Source organism: Choloepus didactylus, chromosome 13, assembly GCF_015220235.1.
Source record: "Choloepus didactylus isolate mChoDid1 chromosome 13, mChoDid1.pri, whole genome shotgun sequence".
Classification (NCBI taxonomy): domain Eukaryota; kingdom Metazoa; phylum Chordata; class Mammalia; order Pilosa; family Megalonychidae; genus Choloepus; species Choloepus didactylus.
The window spans coordinates 32,004,867-32,025,542 of NC_051319.1; the positions used below are offsets into that span (position 1 = coordinate 32,004,867).

General features: G+C 35.9%; 1 protein-coding gene across 21 annotated transcripts in view; it reads right to left on the minus strand.

The window, feature by feature from the left end:
* Positions 1-20,676, minus strand: part of FAM172A (family with sequence similarity 172 member A) — a 546,681-nt gene that overhangs the window by 462,933 nt on the left and 63,072 nt on the right. For 18 of the 21 annotated variants that reach the window (XR_005211300.1, XR_005211303.1, XR_005211304.1 and 15 more), the window contains 2 exons: positions 17,793-17,894; positions 12,883-12,983 (listed from right to left, as the gene is read on the minus strand). Coding sequence is in view for 18 of the 21 variants with exons in the window: in XM_037800716.1 (XP_037656644.1) it covers positions 12,883-12,983; positions 17,793-17,894 (203 nt within the window). In the remaining 3 variants the exon portion in view is untranslated. The remainder of the gene's footprint in view (positions 1-12,882; positions 12,984-17,792; positions 17,895-20,676) is intronic. The other 3 variants (XM_037800726.1, XM_037800727.1, XM_037800725.1) reach the window with 1 other exon arrangement.

A 20,676-nucleotide genomic window follows, 5' to 3' on the forward strand; every position in this document is an offset into this window, starting at 1 on the left:
AGCCTTCCCTGCAACCTCAGCTGGTTGTCCCAGAGTTGGGAAGGTGGAGCAGTGTGAATTAACAAAGCCCCATTCAGCCATCATTTCAGCAGACTGGGAGCCTCCCTACACAGCCCAGCAGCCCAGAACCGCCCTGGGGGGATGGCACTCACCTGTGACATAGCACAGTCATCCCTCAACAGAGGACCAGGGGGTGCACGGCCTGGAAGAGGGACCCACTCGCAAGTCTCAGGAGCCATACGCCAATACCAAGGACTTGTGGGTCAGTGGCAGAGACAAACTGTGGCAGGACTGAACTGAAGGATTAGACTATTGCAGCAGCTTTAAAACTCCAGGAACACCAGGGAGATTTGATTGTTAGAGCCACCCCACTCCCTGACCACCCAGACATGCCCCATATACAGGGCAGGCAACACCGACTACACACGCAAGCTTAGTACACCAATTGGACCCCACAAGACTCACTCCCCCACTCACCACAAAGGCAAAGCAGGGGAGAACTGCCTTGTGGAGAACAGGTGGCTCATGGACGCCATCTGCTGGTTAGTTAGAGAAAGTGTACTCCATGAAGCTGTAGATCTGATAAATTAGACATAAGGACTTCAATTGGTCTACAAATCCTAAAAGAACCCTATCAAGTTAAGCAAATGCCAAGAGGCCAAAAACAACAGAAAATTATAAATCATATGAAAAAACCAGATGATATGGATAACCCAAGCCCAAGCACCCAAATCAAAATATCAGAAGAGACAAAGTACATAGAACAACTAATCAAAGAACTAAAGATTAACAATGAGACCATAGTACGGGATACAAAGGATATCAAGAAGACCCTAGAAGAGCATAAAGAAGACATTGCAAGACTAAATAAAACAATAGATGATCTTATGGAAATTAAAGAAACTGCTGACCAAATTAAAAAGATTCTGGATACTCATAGTACAAGACTAGAGGAAGTTGAACAACGAATCAGTGATCTGGAAGATGACAGAATGGAAAATGAAAGCACAAAAGAAAGAATCGGGAAAAAAATTGAAAAAATCGAAATGGACCTCATGGATATGATAGATAACATAAAACGTCCGAATATGAGAATCATTGGTGTTCCAGAAGGGGAAGAAAAGGGTGAAGGTCTAGGAGGAGTATTCAAAGAAATTGTTGGGGAAAACTTCCCAAATCTTCTAAACACCATAAATACACAAATCATAAATGCCCAGTGAACTCCAAATAGAATAAATCCAAATAAACCCACTCCAAGACATATGCTGATCATGCTGTCAAACACAGAAGAGAAGGAGCAAGTTCTGAAAGCAGCAAGAGAAAAGCAATTCACCATATACAAAGGAAACAGCATAAGCCTAAGTAGTGACTACTCAGCAGCCACCAGGGAGGCGAGAAGGCAGTGGCACGATATATTTAAAATTTTGAGTGAGAAAAATTTCCAACCAAGAATACTTTATCCACCAAAGCTCTCCTTCAAATTTGAGGGAGAGCTTAAATTTTTCACAGACAAACAAATGCTGAGAGAATTTGCTAACAAGAGACCTGCCCTACTGGAGATACTAAAGGGAGCCCTACAGACAGAGAAACAAAGAAAGGACAGAGAGACTTGGAGAAAGGTTCAGTACTAAAGAGATATGGTATGGGTACATTAAAGGATATTAATACAGAGAGGGGGAAAATATACATAACAAACATAAACCAAAGGATAAGATGGCTGATTCAAGAAATGCCTTTCACGGTTATAACGTTGAATATAAATGGATTAAACTCCCCAATTAAAAGATATAGATTCACAGAATGGATTAAAAAAATGAACCATCAATATGTTGCATAAAAGACACTCATCTTAGACACAGGGACACAAAGAAATTGAAAGTGAAAGGATGGAAAAAAATATTTCATGCAAGCTACAGCCAAAAGAAAGCAGATGTAGCAATATTAATCTCAGATAGAATAGACTTTAAATGCAAGGATGTTTTGAGAGACAAAGAAGGCCACTACATACTAATAAAAGGGGCAATTCAACAAGAAGAAGTAACAATCATAAATGTTTATGCACCCAATCAAGGTGCCACAAAATACATGAGACAAACACTGGCAAAACTAAAGGAAGCAACTGATGTTTCCACAATAATTGTGGGAGACTTCAACACATCACTCTCTCCTATAGATACATCAACCAGACAGAAGACCAATAAGGAAATTGAAAACCTAAACAATCTGATAAATGAATTAGATTTAACAGACATATATAGAATATTACATCCCAAATCACCAGGATACACATTCTTATATAGTGTTCATGAAACTTTCTCCAGAATAGATCATATGCTGGGACATAAAACAAGGCTCAATAAATTTAAAAAGATTGAAATTATTCAAAGCACATTCTCCGACCACAATGGAATACAATTAGAAGTCAATAACCATCAGAGACTTAGAAAATTCACAAATACCTGGAGGTTAAACAACACACTCCTAAACAATCAGTGGGTTAAAGAAGAAATAGCAAGAGAAATTGCTAAATATATAGAGACAAATGAAAATGAGAACACAACGTATCAAAACCTATGGGATGCAGCAAAAGCAGTACTGAGGGGGAAATTTAGAGCACTAAATGCATATATTAAAAAGGAAGAAAGAGCCAAAATCAAAGAACTAATGGATCAACTGCAGAAGCTAGAAAATGAACAGCAAACTAATAATAAACCAAGTAGAAGAAAAGAAATAACAAGGATGAAAGCAGAAATAAATGACATAGAGAACAAAAAAACAATAGAGAGGATAAATACCACCAAAAGTTGGTTCTTTGAAAAGATCAACAAGATTGACAAGCCCCTAGCTAGACTGACAAAATCAAAAAGAGAGAAGACCCATACAAACAAAATAATGAATGAAAAAGGTGACATAACTGCAGATCCTGAAGAAATTAAAAAAATTATAAGAGGATACTATGAACAACTGTATGGCAACCAACTGGATAATGTAGAGGAAATGGACAATTTCCTGGAAACATATAAACAACCTAGACTGACTAGAGAAGAAATAGAAGACCTCAACCAACCCATCACAAGCAAAGAGATCCAATCAGTCATCAAAAAACTTCCCACAAATAAATGCCCAGGGCCAGATGGCTTCACAGGGGAATTCTACCAAACTTTCCAGAAAGAACTGACACCAATCTTACTTAAACTCTTCCAAAACATTGAAGAAAATGGAACACTACCTAACTCATTTTATGCAGCTAACATCAATTTAATACCAAAACCAGGCAAAGATGCTACAAAAAAGGAAAACTACTGGCCAATCTCCCTAATGAATACACAAGCAAAAATCCTCAACAAAATACTTGCAAATCGAATCCAAAGACACATTAAAAAAATCATACACCATGACCAAGTAGGGTTCATTCCAGGCATGCAAGGATGGTTCAACATAAGAAAATCAATCAATGTATTACAACACATTAACAATTCAAAAGGGAAAAATCAATTGATCATCTCAATAGATGCTGAAAAAGCATCTGACAAAATCCAACATCCCTTTTTGATAAAAACACTTCAAAAGGTAGGAATTGAAGGAAACTTCCTCAATATGATAAAAAGCATATATGAAAAACCCACAGCCAGCATAGTACTCAATGGTGAGAGACTGAAAGCCTTCCCTCTAAGATCAGGAACAAGACAAGGATGCCCGCTGTCACCACTGTTATTCAACATTGCGCTGGAAGTGCTAGCTAGGGCAATCCGGCAAGACAAAGAAATAAAAGGCATCCAATTTGGAAACGAACAAGTAAAACTGTCATTTATGCAAATGATATGCTCTTATATCTGGAAAACCCTGAGAAATCGACCATACAGCTACTGGAGTTAATAAACAAATTTAGCAAACTAGCAGGATACAAGATTAATGCACATAAGTCAGTAATGCTTCTATATGCTAGAAATGACCTAACTGAAGAGACACCCAAAAAAACAATACCATTTTCAATAGCAACTAAAAAAATCAAGTACCTAGGAATAAACTTAACCAAAGATGTAAAAGACCTATACAAAGAAAACTACACAACTCTACTAAAAAGAAATAGAAGGGGATCTTAAAAGATGGAAAAATATTCTGTGTTCATGGATTGGAAGGCTAAATGTCACTATGATGTCAATTCTACCCAAACTCATCTACAGATTCAATGCAATCCCAATCAAAATTCCAACAACCTACTTTGCAGACTTGGAAAAGCTAGTTATCAAATTTATTTGGAAAGGGAAGATGCCTCGAATTGCTAAAGACACTCTAAAAAAGAAAAACGAAGTGGGAGGACTTACACTCCCTGACTTTGAAGCTTATTATAAAGCCACAGTAGTCAAAACAGCATGGTACTGGCACAAAGATAGACATATAGATCAGGGGAATCGAATTGAGAATTCGGAGATAGACCTCAGATCTATGGCCGACTGATCTTTGATAAGGCCCCCAAAGTCACTGAACTGGGTCATAATGGTCTTTTCAACAAATGGGGCTGGGAGAGTTGGATATCCATATCCAAAAGAATGAAAGAGGACCCCTACCTCACACCCTACACAAAAATTAACTCAAAATGGACGAAAGATCTCAATATAAAAGAAAGTACCATGAAACTCCTAGAAGATAATGTAGGAAAACATCTTCAAGATCTTGTATTAGGTGGACACTTCCTAGACTTTATACCCAAAGCACAAGCAACAAAAGAAAAAATAGAAGTTTCTGTATCTCAAAGGAATTTGTCAAAAAGGTAAAGAGGCAGCCAACTCAATGGGAAAAAATTTTTGGAAACCATGTAACTGACAAAAGACTGTTATCTTGCATATATAAAGAAATCCTACAACTCAATGACAATAGTACAGACAGCCCAATTATAAAATGGGCAAAAGATATGATGAGACAGTTCTCTGAAGAGGAAATACAAATGGCCAAGAAACACATGAAAAAATGTTCAGCTTCACTAGCTATTAGAGAGATGCAAATTAAGACCACAATGAGATTCCATCTCACACCGATTAGAATGGCTGCCATTAAACAAACAGGAAACTACAAATGCTGGAGGGGATGTGGAGAAATTGGAACTCTTATTCATTGTTGGTGGGACTGTATAATGGTTCAGCCACTCTGGAAGTCAGTCTGGCAGTTCCTTAGAAAACTAGATATAGAGTTACCATTCGACCCAGCGATTGGACTTCTCGGTATATACCTGGAAGAGGGGAAAGCAGTGACATGAACAGATATCTGTATGCCAATGTTCATAGCAGCATTATTCACAATTCTTAAGAGATGGAAACAACCCAAATGTCCTTCAACAGATGAGTGGATAAATAAAATGTGGTATATACACATGGTGGAATACTACACGGCAGTAAGAAGGAACGATCTGGTGAAACATATGACAACATGGATGAACCTTGAAGACATAATGCTGAGCGAAATAAGCAAGGCACAAAAAGAGAAACACTATATGCTACCACTAATGTGAACTTTGAAAAATGTAAAACAAATGGTTTAGAATGTAGAATGTAGGGGAACTAGTGATAGAGAGCAATTAAGGAAGGGGGAACAATAATCCAAGAAGAACAGATAAGCTATCATGGGTAAATTTAACGTTCTGGGAGTGCCCAGGAATGACTATGGTCTGTTAATTTCTGATGGGTTTAGTAGGAACAAATTCACAGAAATGTTGCTATATTAGGTAACTTTCTTGGGGTAGAGTAGGAACATGTTGGAAGTAAAGTAGTTATCTTAGGTTAGTTGTCTTTTTCTTACTCCCTTGTTATGGTCTCTTTGAAATGTTTGTTTATTGTATTTTTTTTAATTATTTTTTTTATTTTTTTATTTTTCATGCAGTTGATTTAAAAAAAAAAAAAAGTTAAAAAAAAAAAAAGGAAAAAAATATGCAGAGCCCCCTTGAGGAGCCTGTGTAGAATGCAGGGGTATTGGCCTACCCCACCTCAATGATTGTAAGATGACCACAGACTTAGGGGACTGGTGGTTTGATGGGTTGAGCCCTCTACCACAGAATTTACCATTGGGAAGACTGTTGCTGCAAAGGAGAGGCTAGGCCTCCCTATAATTGTGCCTAAGAGCCTCCTCCCGAATGCCTCTTTGTTGCTCAGATGTGGCCCTCTCTCTCTACCTAAGCCAACTTGAAAGGTGAAATCACTGCCCTCCCCGCTACGTGGGATCAGACACCCAAGGGAGTGAATCTCCCTGGCAACGTGGAATGACTCTCAGGGAAGAATGTAGACCCAGCATCGTGGGATGGAGAACATCTTCTTGACCAAAAGGGGGATGTGAAAGGAAATGAAACAAGCTTTAGTGGCAGAGAGATTCCAAAAGGAGCTGAGAGGTCACTCTGGTGGGCACTCTTAGCACAATTTAGACAACCCTTTTTAGGTTCTAAAGAATTGGGGTAGCTGGTGGTAGATACCTGGAACTATCAAACTACAACCCAGAACCCATGAATCTCGAAGACAATTGTATAAAAATGTAGCTTATGAGGGGTGACAATGGGATTGGGAAAGCCGTAAGGACCACACTCCCATTTGTCTAGTTTATGGATTGATGAGTAGAAAAATAGGGGGGAAAAAAAAAAGCACACAGAGATACAAAGGAGAGATTCATCAATTCTATCCAATGTGGATGAAAGAAAGCTTTTTTAGAGGTTGATCTAAGCTTGAAAGATGAACAAGCACTCTGCAAGCAGATGGGAGTGGGGTGGTATAGCAGCATCCTTGGCACCAAATGCTCTCTGCATGAGCAGAAGCTGAGATATAAAACAGCATGGTGCATCAGAAACCACAATTAGGTGTATATGACTTGAGCACAGAGTGAGCAGGGATTGGGGCAAGAAAGGAGGCAAGAGATCAAGCTGCAGAAATTTAAGAGGGTCAACTCTTGAAATGTCTGGTATTTCAAGGCAGAGTTTGAATATCATTTTCTAGGGAAACATAAAGGTTCTAAACACAGGCAAACTTCATCCATTGCAGCTTTAAACAAAACCTCTGGAAGCAGTGTCGAGAATAGGTTCAAAGAGATAGGAACGGTGAGAGGGAAGCAGGTATTGAGGACCACATCGGAGGGAGAGAATCACAATCATCTAGTTTAGAGATGACGTAGACTTAAGCCAAACCAACAGCAAAGGAGATGGGGAAAGATGTGATGCTCAGAGGCAAAATGACAAGACTTGGTTTCCAGTTAAATATGAAAAAAAGTGAAAGGACTATGAAGTTTCTGACTTAAATACCTGGATGAATAATAGTACCATCCATTGATAAGGAAAGCGGGGTTTTTTGCCCAGCAGAACCCCGGGGGCTTCAACTTAGAAAATGCAGTTCCAGTGGAGAGTGGAAGTAAGAAGTCATACTGAAAACAAAGGAATTATTGAAGACCTATTTACTGAAGTCTCAATTGTCACTGATAGTTCTGAGATTTGATTTTACTCTACTTACAGCTAATAAGTTAGCCTGTTCCTCTTTTATGGATTTTGGTAGCAGACACAAGACTCCTGGGGCCAGGGACAAAGGACTTCATTATTCATGAGAAAAAAGCAGCATGTTTGCATTGGTTCCCTGGACTTCAATTCCCTGGAGGGCAACATGATTAAGGCCCAAGTGGATGCAGCACACACAGTGGGTTTGGGTCAAAGCTGAGCTTGGGGACCTCAACATTTTACAAAAAGCTATAAGCAAGCCTGTTCTTTGTCCCAGAGAGAGATATTACCTCATCCCTAGAGATTGCTCACTATAACCACAACCCTTAGAAATGGCTCAGGTAAAGAATGGGCAGGCCCTTGAATTCCTGCAATATCAAGCAAGATATGTAGGAACATGAGATCCATGGAGTACTGTTTCTTACAACTCTCATCAACCTAATTCATCCCCTGCATGACTCTACATGTAATATGGCTGGCAGCCTGGCATTTATGCTTTATACTGAGTAAGTTTCCTCTCTAAAGAAATCGAACAAATGATTTGCAGCCAACTAAACTGCTAGAATGGATGCTGTTACCGGAGAGAAAAGTACTCTAAATTCTAGTATTTGAAGGGTCCCAAATAAATGATACTGTCCAAGAACACTGAAGTAAAGCTTGCCGGTGACAAGTCATACTCACATGCAACAACTTCCTTCAATTTTCTTACAGCCCTCTTTTTCCTCAATATTTTGCTTTGGAAATTTTCAAACATACAGAAAAGCTGGAGAATAGTAAAATGAGTATCTGTACACCTGCCACCTTGATTCGATGACTGTTAACATTTTGCCAGGTATGCTTTCTCTTTATTTCTCAGGGTGGTTTTAATCTCTTTTTCCAAAGAGCACTTAAAAATAACATGCAGGAGACGTAACTTTCCCCCTAAATATTATATACATGCATATTCTCAGAAAATAAGGACATTTTCCTACATAACCACAATACCATTATTATACCTAAGAAAATTAACAATTCTTCAATTTTCCCTACAAGTATAGGGATTGTTTTTAAAGTATTATTTGTAAATCAAAATCCAATCAAAGTTCACACACTGCAGTTGGTTGTTAGGTCTGCTTTGTCATTTTCATATACAACAGTCTCCCCCCACCTCCAACACATACCTATTCTTTTTTAAATGACATTGACTTTTTGATGAGACCAAGCCAAATGTCTTTTAGCATGTGTTACGTTCTAGATTTAAGCTGATAGTTTCCTTGTGGTGTTAACTTCTTCCTCTATCCTGTTTTTCATGAAAATCGAAAAATACATCTAAAAATCTAATCACTCTCTCATTAGAATTTCTGCTCAATTATAAATTCTCCATTTAACAGTAATTCAACATTGACATGCAAGTGATAGTTGCAAAAATTTCACAAGTTAGATGCATCTATACTTTTGTCAGATATTAGCATTTCCCTCTCTTAATGAGTTAAACTATTTTGCACTATTTACTACTTAACATGATAGCCTTTTCAGTATTTCTGATTAATTCAGTCTATGAGAAAAGTTACTCCCTGGTATTCAACTCCAATAGATACATACTAAAGACTTCTATTTTGAAAATTACCCTTTCACACCTCTCCCACCTCCCAAATTGACAGTATCTTTCTAAATTTAAAGAAATTATCCAAACTTACAAAGGTTTTTATGTTTTTAAAAGCTATATATGGATAGCATAAAAATATATACATATTTGAAAAAGCATTTGTTTGACTATAAAAATGTAACTATGAAAATGTAAAGAGTATTCTTTTGTGTAGTTATAATACCGTATTCTAAAAACTGACACATCAGTTTATTTTATTTACACAATAAGTTTAATTTACATAGAAATGATAGAGTATTTCAGGAGCAAGTTTTAAAAACAATTTCTGCTGAATGACTGCTATAATAATCTCCTTAAAAGAGAAATAAACATAAACTGAAATGGCAGTTGTGAAACATACAGTAGCTCTCAGCTGAAGACAAACCAGATATTCAGTATTTCAATCTTAACCATATCAAAAGCCATTTATTAAGGCAGTCTCCCAGGCAGTAAAACTCAAATGTGTACCATCTTCTGAATCCTCCCCTACAACCACCAGTGAGGGGAGAGAAACTAGCTTTTGTTTAGAGCTTGTATGTCTAGCACTTGGCAAGATGCTTTCCACAGGTCCTCACTGACTGGAATTAGAGATCATATTGGTAACACCAAGTATTAATTTATTTCCACAATTTAAATACAAAGTTTATTTGTTTTCTAAAAACTGTGGAGAGTTACACAAGAAGTTACATTTTCTGAATTATAGTAACAAAAATCTGAAATTTGACTATGAAGGTTAAAAAATTTCTAACAGAATATGCCACATATATAATTTCTTTTTATCAAATAATTTCAACACAACAAAGCCTTAACAGTCTGAAACTTCTAGAAGGTAAGTGTAAATTAGAATAAAAACAATAAATTGCTTAGCTTTACAAAGAAAGAAAACTAACATTAACGTAATATTTTCCTGTCCATCAATAAGAAAATACAGGTCTTTATGTTTAAATTCCTGACATTAAGAAATTCTCTAAAATGCACAGATCCAGAATTTACACAACATTTTATATACTAATATCACACTTACTCATTTATTCAACAAATAATTACTGGGTATCATGAAGACACAAAAGGTTCCCTCAAACTGCTTAAAGATATGCATAAAAAAGTAATGCAATGCAGATTGATAAGTACCATAAGAGAAATATACCAAACTCATGGCTTCAACTTACTTTCCTAACATAATTTTCCATTTTTAAATCTATTTTCATATTTATTTTTAATTTAATTTTTAACCTTGCTAAATGGTATTCATCTTTTAAAGTCACCTTAAATCATTTTTGTAATAAGACAAGATCAGAAGAAAAAGCAAGCAGGAAGAAAGGAAACTGAAAAGAAGGAAAAAATATTTGCAGAAGAGGAGTTAAGGGAAGGCTTCCTAAAGAAGGAGAGATCTGACCCCAAACCTGAAGGCAGGTAGAGGTGGGCACCATAAAAAGGGAGAAAGGACATTTCAAAGGGAAAAAACAATGTAAGATAAAAGTACCCAGTGTGAACGAAGAACAGCAAATTGGTTAACTCTACTCTGAAGGTATGGATCAGAGATGGAAATTATGGAATATGGATAAAAAGACAGGTCTCCATAGGCATTAAATAATGAACACCAAACAAACTAATCCACTATGAAAATTGTGTCATTATTAGTATATAACTAGAGCTCATACAACTCACTCCGAAGATATAGGAAATGAAATTCAATTTGTAAACAACCTTCAACATCGAATTATCAAGGAAACCAAATATTCCAAATATGACACTTGAAGCAAGATGGTACAGAGCAAATGCTCTAACAGCCAGACTTCCCTCTTTTACACTTGTGACTTCAGTTGTGCTATTTTTCACTAGGAAATTATGTTTACTTTTGATAAATATATTGGGGAAGAAAGGGATTGGTACTTGAAGCTGAGAAGACCACTAATACAAATTTGAGAAACACAGCACTGAAAGCTAAAAACTGTGATACAGAGTCACACTTGGGGCCAAGTTCATCATGAACATAAATGTGAACACAAGCACACAGGAGGTGGTAATACAGATAAAACAGAATATGATAAATATAACATATATACACATACATTAAAGTGAAAACTCAAAAAATATTTTGATTCTCGTGGAGTAAGGACCACTAAGACCTTACTGTGACTCTCTGTACATCCAAAGAAATAGGTAGAAGATCCTAGGAGAAAAGAATTATTTACACATGAAATGATCTTAAAATACACACTGATTGGATTTTGACAAAGATGTTACTGGAGGACACAGGCTGAGGGTAAAAAAAGATGCAAATGCCAAAAAGGACAAGGCATGTTTAAAAAACAGCAAGCTATCTAAGTGAGCTGGTGACATGACTTATGGAAAAGAGTAAAACGTAGGCCCCATCTAAAAACAAACAATTAAACAAACAAACTATGAAATTTCCCTAAGACTATATAGTACAGTTATTCTATAGTCAAAATATTAAGTTTGCAGCATATAATTAATTCAGGTGGAAATGAACAAACTTTTTCTATGTTCAGCAAAAACTGACAGAGCATTGAACATATGTAAGTTACAAATGTTGGAGAACACTGTCGAGAACTGAGAAGGGTCTGAGATTTTACCCTACTTGCAAGCTAACAAGTTTGCCTGCTACAGTTTCATGGATACTGCCTAGAAGATACAAGACTCCTGGGTCAGAGACAAAGGACTTTGTTACTCAGGGCAGAGCCCACAGCAAGAGCTTCATGTTCTCATATGTTCCTCCTGCCCCTCAAGTCTCAAGAGGCTGATGTAGAGTGGCCCAGGTGGATACTGAGTACCAGTGGTACTCATAGCTAAGGAACCACAAACTTAGGAAATCCAATTTCATAAGGCAGCTGCTAGCAAAACTGCCCATCTTTTCTATCAGAGGAGGAGACATTAACTTTATTATCTTGGACTGCAAACAAATCTGCCCTCTTCCCTGGAGGGAGACATTATCTCTGTCTTCCAAAGCTGCTTCCTAAATAAATGTCCATGAAAAGATAGTCAAAAGAAAATGTTAATGCCTCTGCTCAGAAACATGCAAAAATGTGAAGAATCCATGGAGAATTGTCTTCCAGCAAATATAAATTAAGTTTCATGTGTTCTTTATGCTATTATTTAACCAAGTAATTCATTTTGGCTACTTCATTACAGAGCCAAAAAGGAATATAGGAATTTTAGCTTTTCCTTGGAAAAAGTAAAGTAGGTGTCCAGTTATCACACTGAACAAATGTATCCATGTGCATTCTATTAAAATGAAGACCTAATATGACACAGAATGCATAAAACTTTTGGCTTCAACAAAACATTCACCTAAATGACAAACAACATTTTCAAAGGTTCCTACAAGAGATACCATGTGAGGCACCTACTGTTTACAAGGCCTAGTCCTTTATCAAATCATAGCTAAGTAGAATAGATTCAATTTATTAGCCCAAATATCAATCTTCTTCATATAGATAAGCACTTAAAAGAACACTCAATCCTCCTGGCACAGTGGAGGATTCAAACTCTTAGGAACATTAAAAATATTAAAATTAAAATTTGGCATGAATTTGTTTTCCTATCTAATGACTCACTACAAAATATTAAGGTCATAGAAAGGAAATATCTGCATAAAAACATAAAACTAAGACTATATTTCTGACATTACCACTAAAAATAAACAAAAGAAGGCAAAAATCTTTTTTAGAAATCACTTTTTATAGAAACAGTGTATGAACTGCTTCAGCTTCAAAATCTTTATTCTGAGTATTAAAAACTGGAGAAAACAATATTAAAAGAATATATATGACTATACCTCTCCTAGAGCCTCATATCTTTTCTGGTTCCATCTGTGTAAGTCTTCCCGGTAGTTGAAAACAAATGGTTCCCCAGTTTTTATGTGTCTTAACTGCCCCTCTAGAAAATAAACAAACGATATAGTTAGCATTCAAAGTACATTTATAATAAAATGGAAAGTGCAAAAAATAATGTCTGATAAAAATTTAAAATAACTTCATCAGAACAGTTTTATTAATTTACATTATATTTTTTTCTTCAAATGTCAATATGATGTAAACATATAAATGGTAAAAAACAGTGGTCCCTGTTTGGTTTAGGTTCTGGGCCCTCACTCCACCCCTGCCCTTAGGAATTCTGCCTAAGAGCCACCACCCCTCACACTGCCCTAGGAACGCTACAGATCTGCAATAAGCCACTGCCCCACCCTAGGAACCCTGCAGATCTGCAGTAAGCCACAGCCCCCACATTTAGGAGTCCTGAATGTTAAAATTTTAAACTTTCCCACTTCCAAGCCCTCATTTTCAAACCAGCCAATGGAAACTTGCCAACTACCCCCTTTCCCAAAGGTAGCCATTGGGACACTGCCATACCTAGACCTGCAAGCCTCCCCTTCCCTGGACAAAGAACTTCCCGCCAACCATCCTTTATAAGCCCTACTGCTCCCTTGACTCCAGGCTGTCACCATTTTCTTAGGCTTCAGTCCACCTGCACACAGCCAGATAATAAAACTCCTTTTGACGGAGTATTTGTCTCTTCTCTTCTCAAATGAAAAACCTAACAGTCCCCAAGTAATGAAAAACTAAGTTTCTCAATCTTTCTCTCTCTGATCTAAAGCACATTAACAATATTTAAGCACCTACTACTTATACAGATCTCTGGTAGCTACTGTCATGAACAAGGTCCCAGTCTTCACAAAGCTACGAGACTACTGAGGAGGCAAAAACATAAATATTTAAAAGTCAGGCAACTTTTCAGGAAGTTGAACAAGAAACAGTAAAATAACTCAACTATCTAACAACTGCCACAGGCAATTCATGTAGACTAGATAGTCTAGAATGAGTCTGGAAAAACGAAGGATCCCTATGGGCTACCAGAGTAGGCTCAGAAGGTTTCAGTGAGATTTCTCAACTAAGTCTTGAAATATGAATCAGATTTCAAACGGAAATTGAGGAGAGGCAATGAGTTAACATATAGGTTTGGACTGTCAAAGTAGACTCACTCAAATCAGAAATTTTTACTAATTATGACCAAGCTTTACTAATAATTTCAAGGTTACAAACAATCAAGAGGCACAGGCAAAGCAGAAAGAAGTCTGGGTATCCTGGGCATTTTCCCAGCTCCTCCTTTCTACACTGTTTGCATGCTCTCTGGTCCAGAGCAGGTGAGGTCTCTAAGTGAGGTGTATAAATTTAACCTCACACATCAGTGAGCATACGGTTATAAAATATCTCCATTTTATATGCCAGAGAGTTTTACTGCTTATGTGATATTCTTCAGAGAAACATAACTCACATATACACAGATTATAGGTTTACCATAAGCAAGCTTAAACCACAGAAAACCTGCTCAAAGTATTCCATAAATACTCTCCTCATAGCAAATATTAGTCTGCATTTACTAAAAGGTTTAATTATCAGCATGTTTAGAAGGAGAATAAACCAGACCAGCTATCTTCTTTGTTTTTCCAAGAACATTCCCCTGGAAATCAGGAGAGAAATAGCTTCCAGGCCAACTGCTTTAACCTCCACCCCACCCCAAGCAACAAAAACAAAATCATGAAGAATGGGCAACAAGCTCAAATAACAGTGAGCAATCCAGTTTGACAGAAACAGAGATTACTGAGTCAAACAGTACAATGTAAGACTGGAGGTAAGGTTAGGATCAAATAGTAGAAGGCTCTAAATGACAAACTACTGGGTTTGAACTTTATTCTTAGGACAATGAGGCACAAGAAAAGGTTTGGGGGCAGAGAAAGGACATTATCAAACCTAACAGGATTAGCATTCTAATTTCACCAAATGAGGGAATACAGGAGTAGAGAAGAAAGACTTGAAAGTTATGGCACTGAAACTGACTTCAGGAAATATATTATTCCGCTATTTTTATGAATCCATTTTGGCACATATAAAATGGATATTTTTAATATCTGAAAAATAAGGACAAATTCTTATAAATAATCTCCTTTAATATTATTAGTGTGAGACTCTGTACTAGATCACTATAATACGGTATCACTATTTTGGTCAGACAATGACCTATAAATTATAAAATGTACCTAATATTTTTCTTTCTGGGAGAGACAAATTCCCATTTAAAATACCAGTACAAATAGACTAATGGCATCTACAAATCTAAAACTCATGGTTTTGACTAAAGCAACCTTAAAGGTATATGACAGTAATGTGTAATATTGCTGCAGCTGAAGTTTGAAATGTATTTTCTTTGAGACTGCTATGTAAAAAGGAGCCGACTTGCATAGCTAGTGAGTGACTTTAACAGACTTCTTGTACATGCATCACCAAAGACAGTTATTTTTTTAAACTCTCTATTCATTGTGGACATCATAATTCTCATAAAATGATAGAAATTTTGATTCTTTTGGAAAAATGGGCCCCATCAAACTAATGATAAAAGAGAAAGGAAGGTAATGAAGTCAAAAAAAGTGGGCATTCTTATCCAGAAAAGACATATATGGATATCTTATGTTATAGTCGTATTTGTAAACTTGACATTTCTCAAAGTTTTGGAAAATCTCTCCAGCATCTGTCAAAGGTCTGATTTCAGAAGTTTTAGCCTAGGTCCCCTACAATTGGTTGCAAAGTTTCATGTGTATACCCAAATGCACAAATTCTAGGGAGTGGGTCCACAAATTTTATCAGATTTTCAGTGAAGTCTAGACCCAAAATAGGCTATCACTGGCTTAAATGAATTAAGCCACGGAAAGTATTTAGAAAACCTTTTGGCATGTAGCAAGAGTTCAATAAACATTAGCTATCATGGAAGATCTTAGATTCAAACTCAAATGGTCTGCCACCAAGTCCAATTATTTTTTTTTGGTATACTGTGCTACCACCTCATAATGCTGTACCAGAAAACAAGGAGTGTGAATGAGGGTAAAAAGGGGAAAACCTTCACCTTTTTTATCTTATACAATTTCAGAAAGTGGAAAATGGCTAGATGGGCATTTTAAACACAAGAAAGAGTACTTGAAAAGACACAGAGATTTGAAAGCACAAGGTAATGATTGGATGCAGGTAACAAGGCATCTCTTCCCCTTAGTTATAATTTTTTTTCCCTTAGAGTGAATTTTGTATCCAAATTCTTCTTTTACCCAACTAAGAACTTTAAAATCCTTTAGAAAAATTTAGAAGTTTCTTCAATTAGCCAACAAAAGGCTTCATTTCAAAGCTACCATAAGAGTTCTTGTTTTTATAAACCTGAAAAAAAAGTTCCTGAAGATATTAAGTTAGAATTGCCCTTTTAGGGATTTAATATTGAGACCTTATTTCCTTTCCTCAAATTTTCACCTCTTTGAAAATATGTTCACCATTAACTCTGAATTCAAAGGTGAACTGTATCATGCTAAAAATAAGACATTTAGTGACATTCTCTCCACAAAATGTAAGCATCTTTGCCTAACAGTGTTAGTCTACACCTATGCAAAAGAATATCCAGGGTATTTTTAAAATAAATGGTAGGTATGTGCAAGGGCATATGTGCATGTGAAGGTACATGCACAAAAGGGCATATATGTGTATTAGGCTGTAGGTATGTACACAAGTGTGTAAGTGCAGGTATATAACATGCAAAGGTAAGTGTGTTATATTTGATGGGAAAGAGATAAAAGTGTATTGCAGTTTTGTTTGCTTACTCTAGCAAATGTGCAACAAAGATGAAAGACAGTCTTCATTGAAAACTGATGTCCTTTAACAATAGAGCAAATAAATGTTTTATGATTTACCCACACTATCAACACACATCCCCATCCATGTTTTCAAAGAAAGAATCTAGTAATCACTTCCAAGGAACAAGAGCAATGTTAGTCTCAGTGCTCATTTGACTCTGTTAATTGAAATATAAAGAAATGTTGAAAATTAAAAAACAAAAATATGACTAATTATATATATTTTAGCATGAACTATCCTTTATAAAAAAGCATGAAAATTAATATCTGACAAAAGATCAAAGTTTCTAATAGCACCACTTTAAAACTCACTTAACATTCTTGTACACAGGGATAGTCACTCCAAGTCCTAACATCTATAACTGATTTTGTAAAGGGATATACACTTACACAACAATGAAAGGTCACCAATTCAGTTGATGCAGAGCAACAAATAGAAAGCCACAACTCAAATGCTTTCTAGCCTGTAATATATTACCCTTCATGTATAACAGTATGTTATTAATCCAATGAATTATAATTCCTTGTTCCGGAAAAATCCTTCCAATCTATGGCATGGTTCTTCCAAATCGCAAGTGCAAAGCTTCAGAACTTAATTAATAAATTTTAAAACAAGGATGTTGCCTAAAAAATCATGGAAAATTGAACATTATGCTTTAAAGTAATATCAAAGGTAATCATTGCCAGTCACTTCATTTTAAATAACATGTAAAACAGTAGCATCTTTCTATATAATTTAATTAGGAGTTCCAGCGGATATCTGGGAGTTGAATGCTCAAGGCTGAAAAGAATAAGCTGAATCAAACTCATATCCATCAGTTTATGTGATTTGACAACTATGGGATATTGTAACTTGGTTCTTTAACTGGAGTGAAGGATTTCACCAAGCAGGGATAAGTGATTATTACTCAAAAGAAATTCATAAAGCATTCTAGCTGGCCATTAAAAGTAGCAAATAATATCTGTTCTATGAATCTACGAGCATTGTTAAATATATCTGGAATATACAATAAATCACTTACTTTCATTAAAAGCATATTCAAATCCTTCCAGAGTATCAGGAAAATCAAGAGGCGGTTCATCTTTTTTCATTAGTTCATCCAAATCTATTCTAGATAATAAATCTGGAAAAGAAATGATATCAAATTTAATGATACTGATTTTCATAGTTAATAACAAAGGTTATATTTTATATTATTTTGCTCCATTAGCCTAATTTTCATGTGTTGCCTTAACTGACGGTGGTAATAAATTTTTAAGTTTACTAAATGCCATCTTATGATCAAGTAAAACATCACCATAGAATAAACATTTTCAAAATTATAATTCTCAAAACAATCACAACTCAGATTATATATTTTCTAAATTATTAATTTCTTCCCTTCAAAATAGAAAGCTATTAATTTGTACTTTATTAATTTAATTCTATAGCTTTAAAAGTTTCAGACATTAATGTTATTTTAAAAGATCACTAAGTCTCACATATAAATGAAACTACTGTTTATGAATGAGGGAACCTATTTGAATCTAAATGGTGATACTATAGTGTATTATTCAGTTTTTAGGGAAAAATCACCATATAAAATAAAACACAGTAATTGGAGAAAATTAACACAAAGCAGTTTCTATTCCTCATATCATTTGACTTCATACAATTTAAAAATGTCAAGTATTTTTTTTTTTTTTTTTGGCTTTTATAAAGGGGTTTTATTTGGTTATAAATTTACAGTCTTAAGGCCATGAAAATGTCCAGTTTAAGGAAACAACATGAGTATACCTTCACCAAATGAAGGCCAGTGGCATCTGGAAAACCTATGTTAGCTGGGAAGGCATGTGGCTGGTGTCTGCTGAGCCCAGGTTGTGTTCCAGCTTCTCTCTCAGCTCCTGTGCATTCTTCAAAATGTTGCTTTGGGGTGTTTGTCCTCTCTTAGCTTCTCCAGAGCAAAGGTATCAGTAAGTCTGCTTTCAATGGCCATCTCCAAAATGTCTCTCTTGGCTGTAGCACTGAGCTCCTTCTTTCTGAGCACTTATAGGACTCCAGTGATTTAATTAAGACCCATGCTGAATGGGTGGGGCCACACCTCCATGGAAACAACTTAATCCAATGATTCCAACCTAATCAACACTAATAAGACTGACCCCACAAGATTGCATTAAAGAATATGGCATTTTGGGAGACATAATACATCCAAACCGGCACAGGTGGTAGTGACAGATCAGTATTAATTACATGATTTTGATGATTTTATTGTGGCTATGTAGGAGAATTTCCTAGTTTATAGGAAATATGCATACTGAAGTACGCATATAATTTGGGAGTGATGGTAACTTATTCTCAAATTATTAAGAGAAAAAAATAGTTATTTTTACTCTACCTGCAACTTTTCAGTCTGTTTTAGATAGCTTTAAAAAAAATGCTTTTATATGTAGATCTTGTATGTTATAAAAGTTTTTATTTTCAGGGCTGTTGCAAAGAAGGTTCATAGTACCATCCAGAAAATTAAGAAGGAGGGAAAGATGTCTGAGTGTTTGTTAAAAGCCTTGCTGAACTGCAAAACTTTTGAAGAACTAGAGCATGTGGTAAGAATCCTTTTTATCTTTTAGTTATTACTATCAGAATATATTATGATTTGGGTCTTTTTTTTGTTTGTTTGTTTTATTTTTTATTTTATTAAGATTTATTCACATACTGTACAGTCATCCAAAGTGTACAATCCATTGATCACATTACCATCATATATTTGTTCATTCATCACCCCAATCTGTTTTTTTAACATTTTCCTTGTACCAGAAAAAGTGAAAGCAAGAATAAAAAAAAACAGTAAAAACAGAAGATCCAAATTGTCCTCCATTCTTCCTTTCAAGTATTTTTAAATAAAAATTTTGGAATAATTTTAGATTTACAGAGTCCAGAAAGCCCCTATATACCCCTCACCCAATGCCCCTATTATTAACATCTTATATTACCAAGTACATTTGTCAAAACTATGAAACCAATGTTGGTTTCCTTTACTAGTTAGTATTACTATCTACATTTTACTATAACAATTTACTATTAATTACTATTAACTAAAACCTAGACATTATTCAGATTTCACCAGTTTTCCCACTATTATTCTTTTGCTGTTCCAGGATCCCATCCAGGATACCACACTGCATATAGCTGTCATGTCTCCCTTGTCTCCACTGGTCTATGACAACTGTCAGTCTTTCCTTCTTTTTGACACTGCCAGTTTTGAGGAGTACTGGTCAAGTATTTTATAGAATGACCTTCAATTTGGATTTGTCTGATTTTTTTCTCATGATTAGAGTTATGAGTTTTTGGAAAGGATACTACAGCGGTTAACTGCCCTTCTTAATTACATCATGCCAGGGGGACATGATATCCACATGACATGGCTGGTAAGGTTAAGCTTCATCACTTGGTTAGGGTGTTTGCCTGGCTTCTCCACTATAAAATTACTATTTTTCCCTTTCCATATTCATTGGAAGAAAATAGACTGGAAGCCACAGTCTCCCCCACTCTCAAGGGGGAGGGCAGGAATTAGGCTCTGGCTTTTAGAGTGGAGAATATATTATATATAATACATATATGATTTGGAATTCTTCTATAGGGAAGATTTGTCTCTCCTCCTCCATTTACAAATTTCTCAATCATTTTATTTATATCAGTATGGACTCACAGAAATTTACTGTATGCTTTAGGTTACAGTCAAATGCTATATTATTTGGTTGCTCAAATTTTTTGAACCTCAGCCACTGGACGCTCTTTCAGTTGGCAAGCGTGTCCCTTTGACGTGCCCTGATCTTTTTATCTTTTGAGCACTTCCTTACTTTCTGTTACTACAGGATGCTCCAGGTTCACCTTGCATTTTTCCTGCCCAGCCCTACAATCAATCAGCCTGT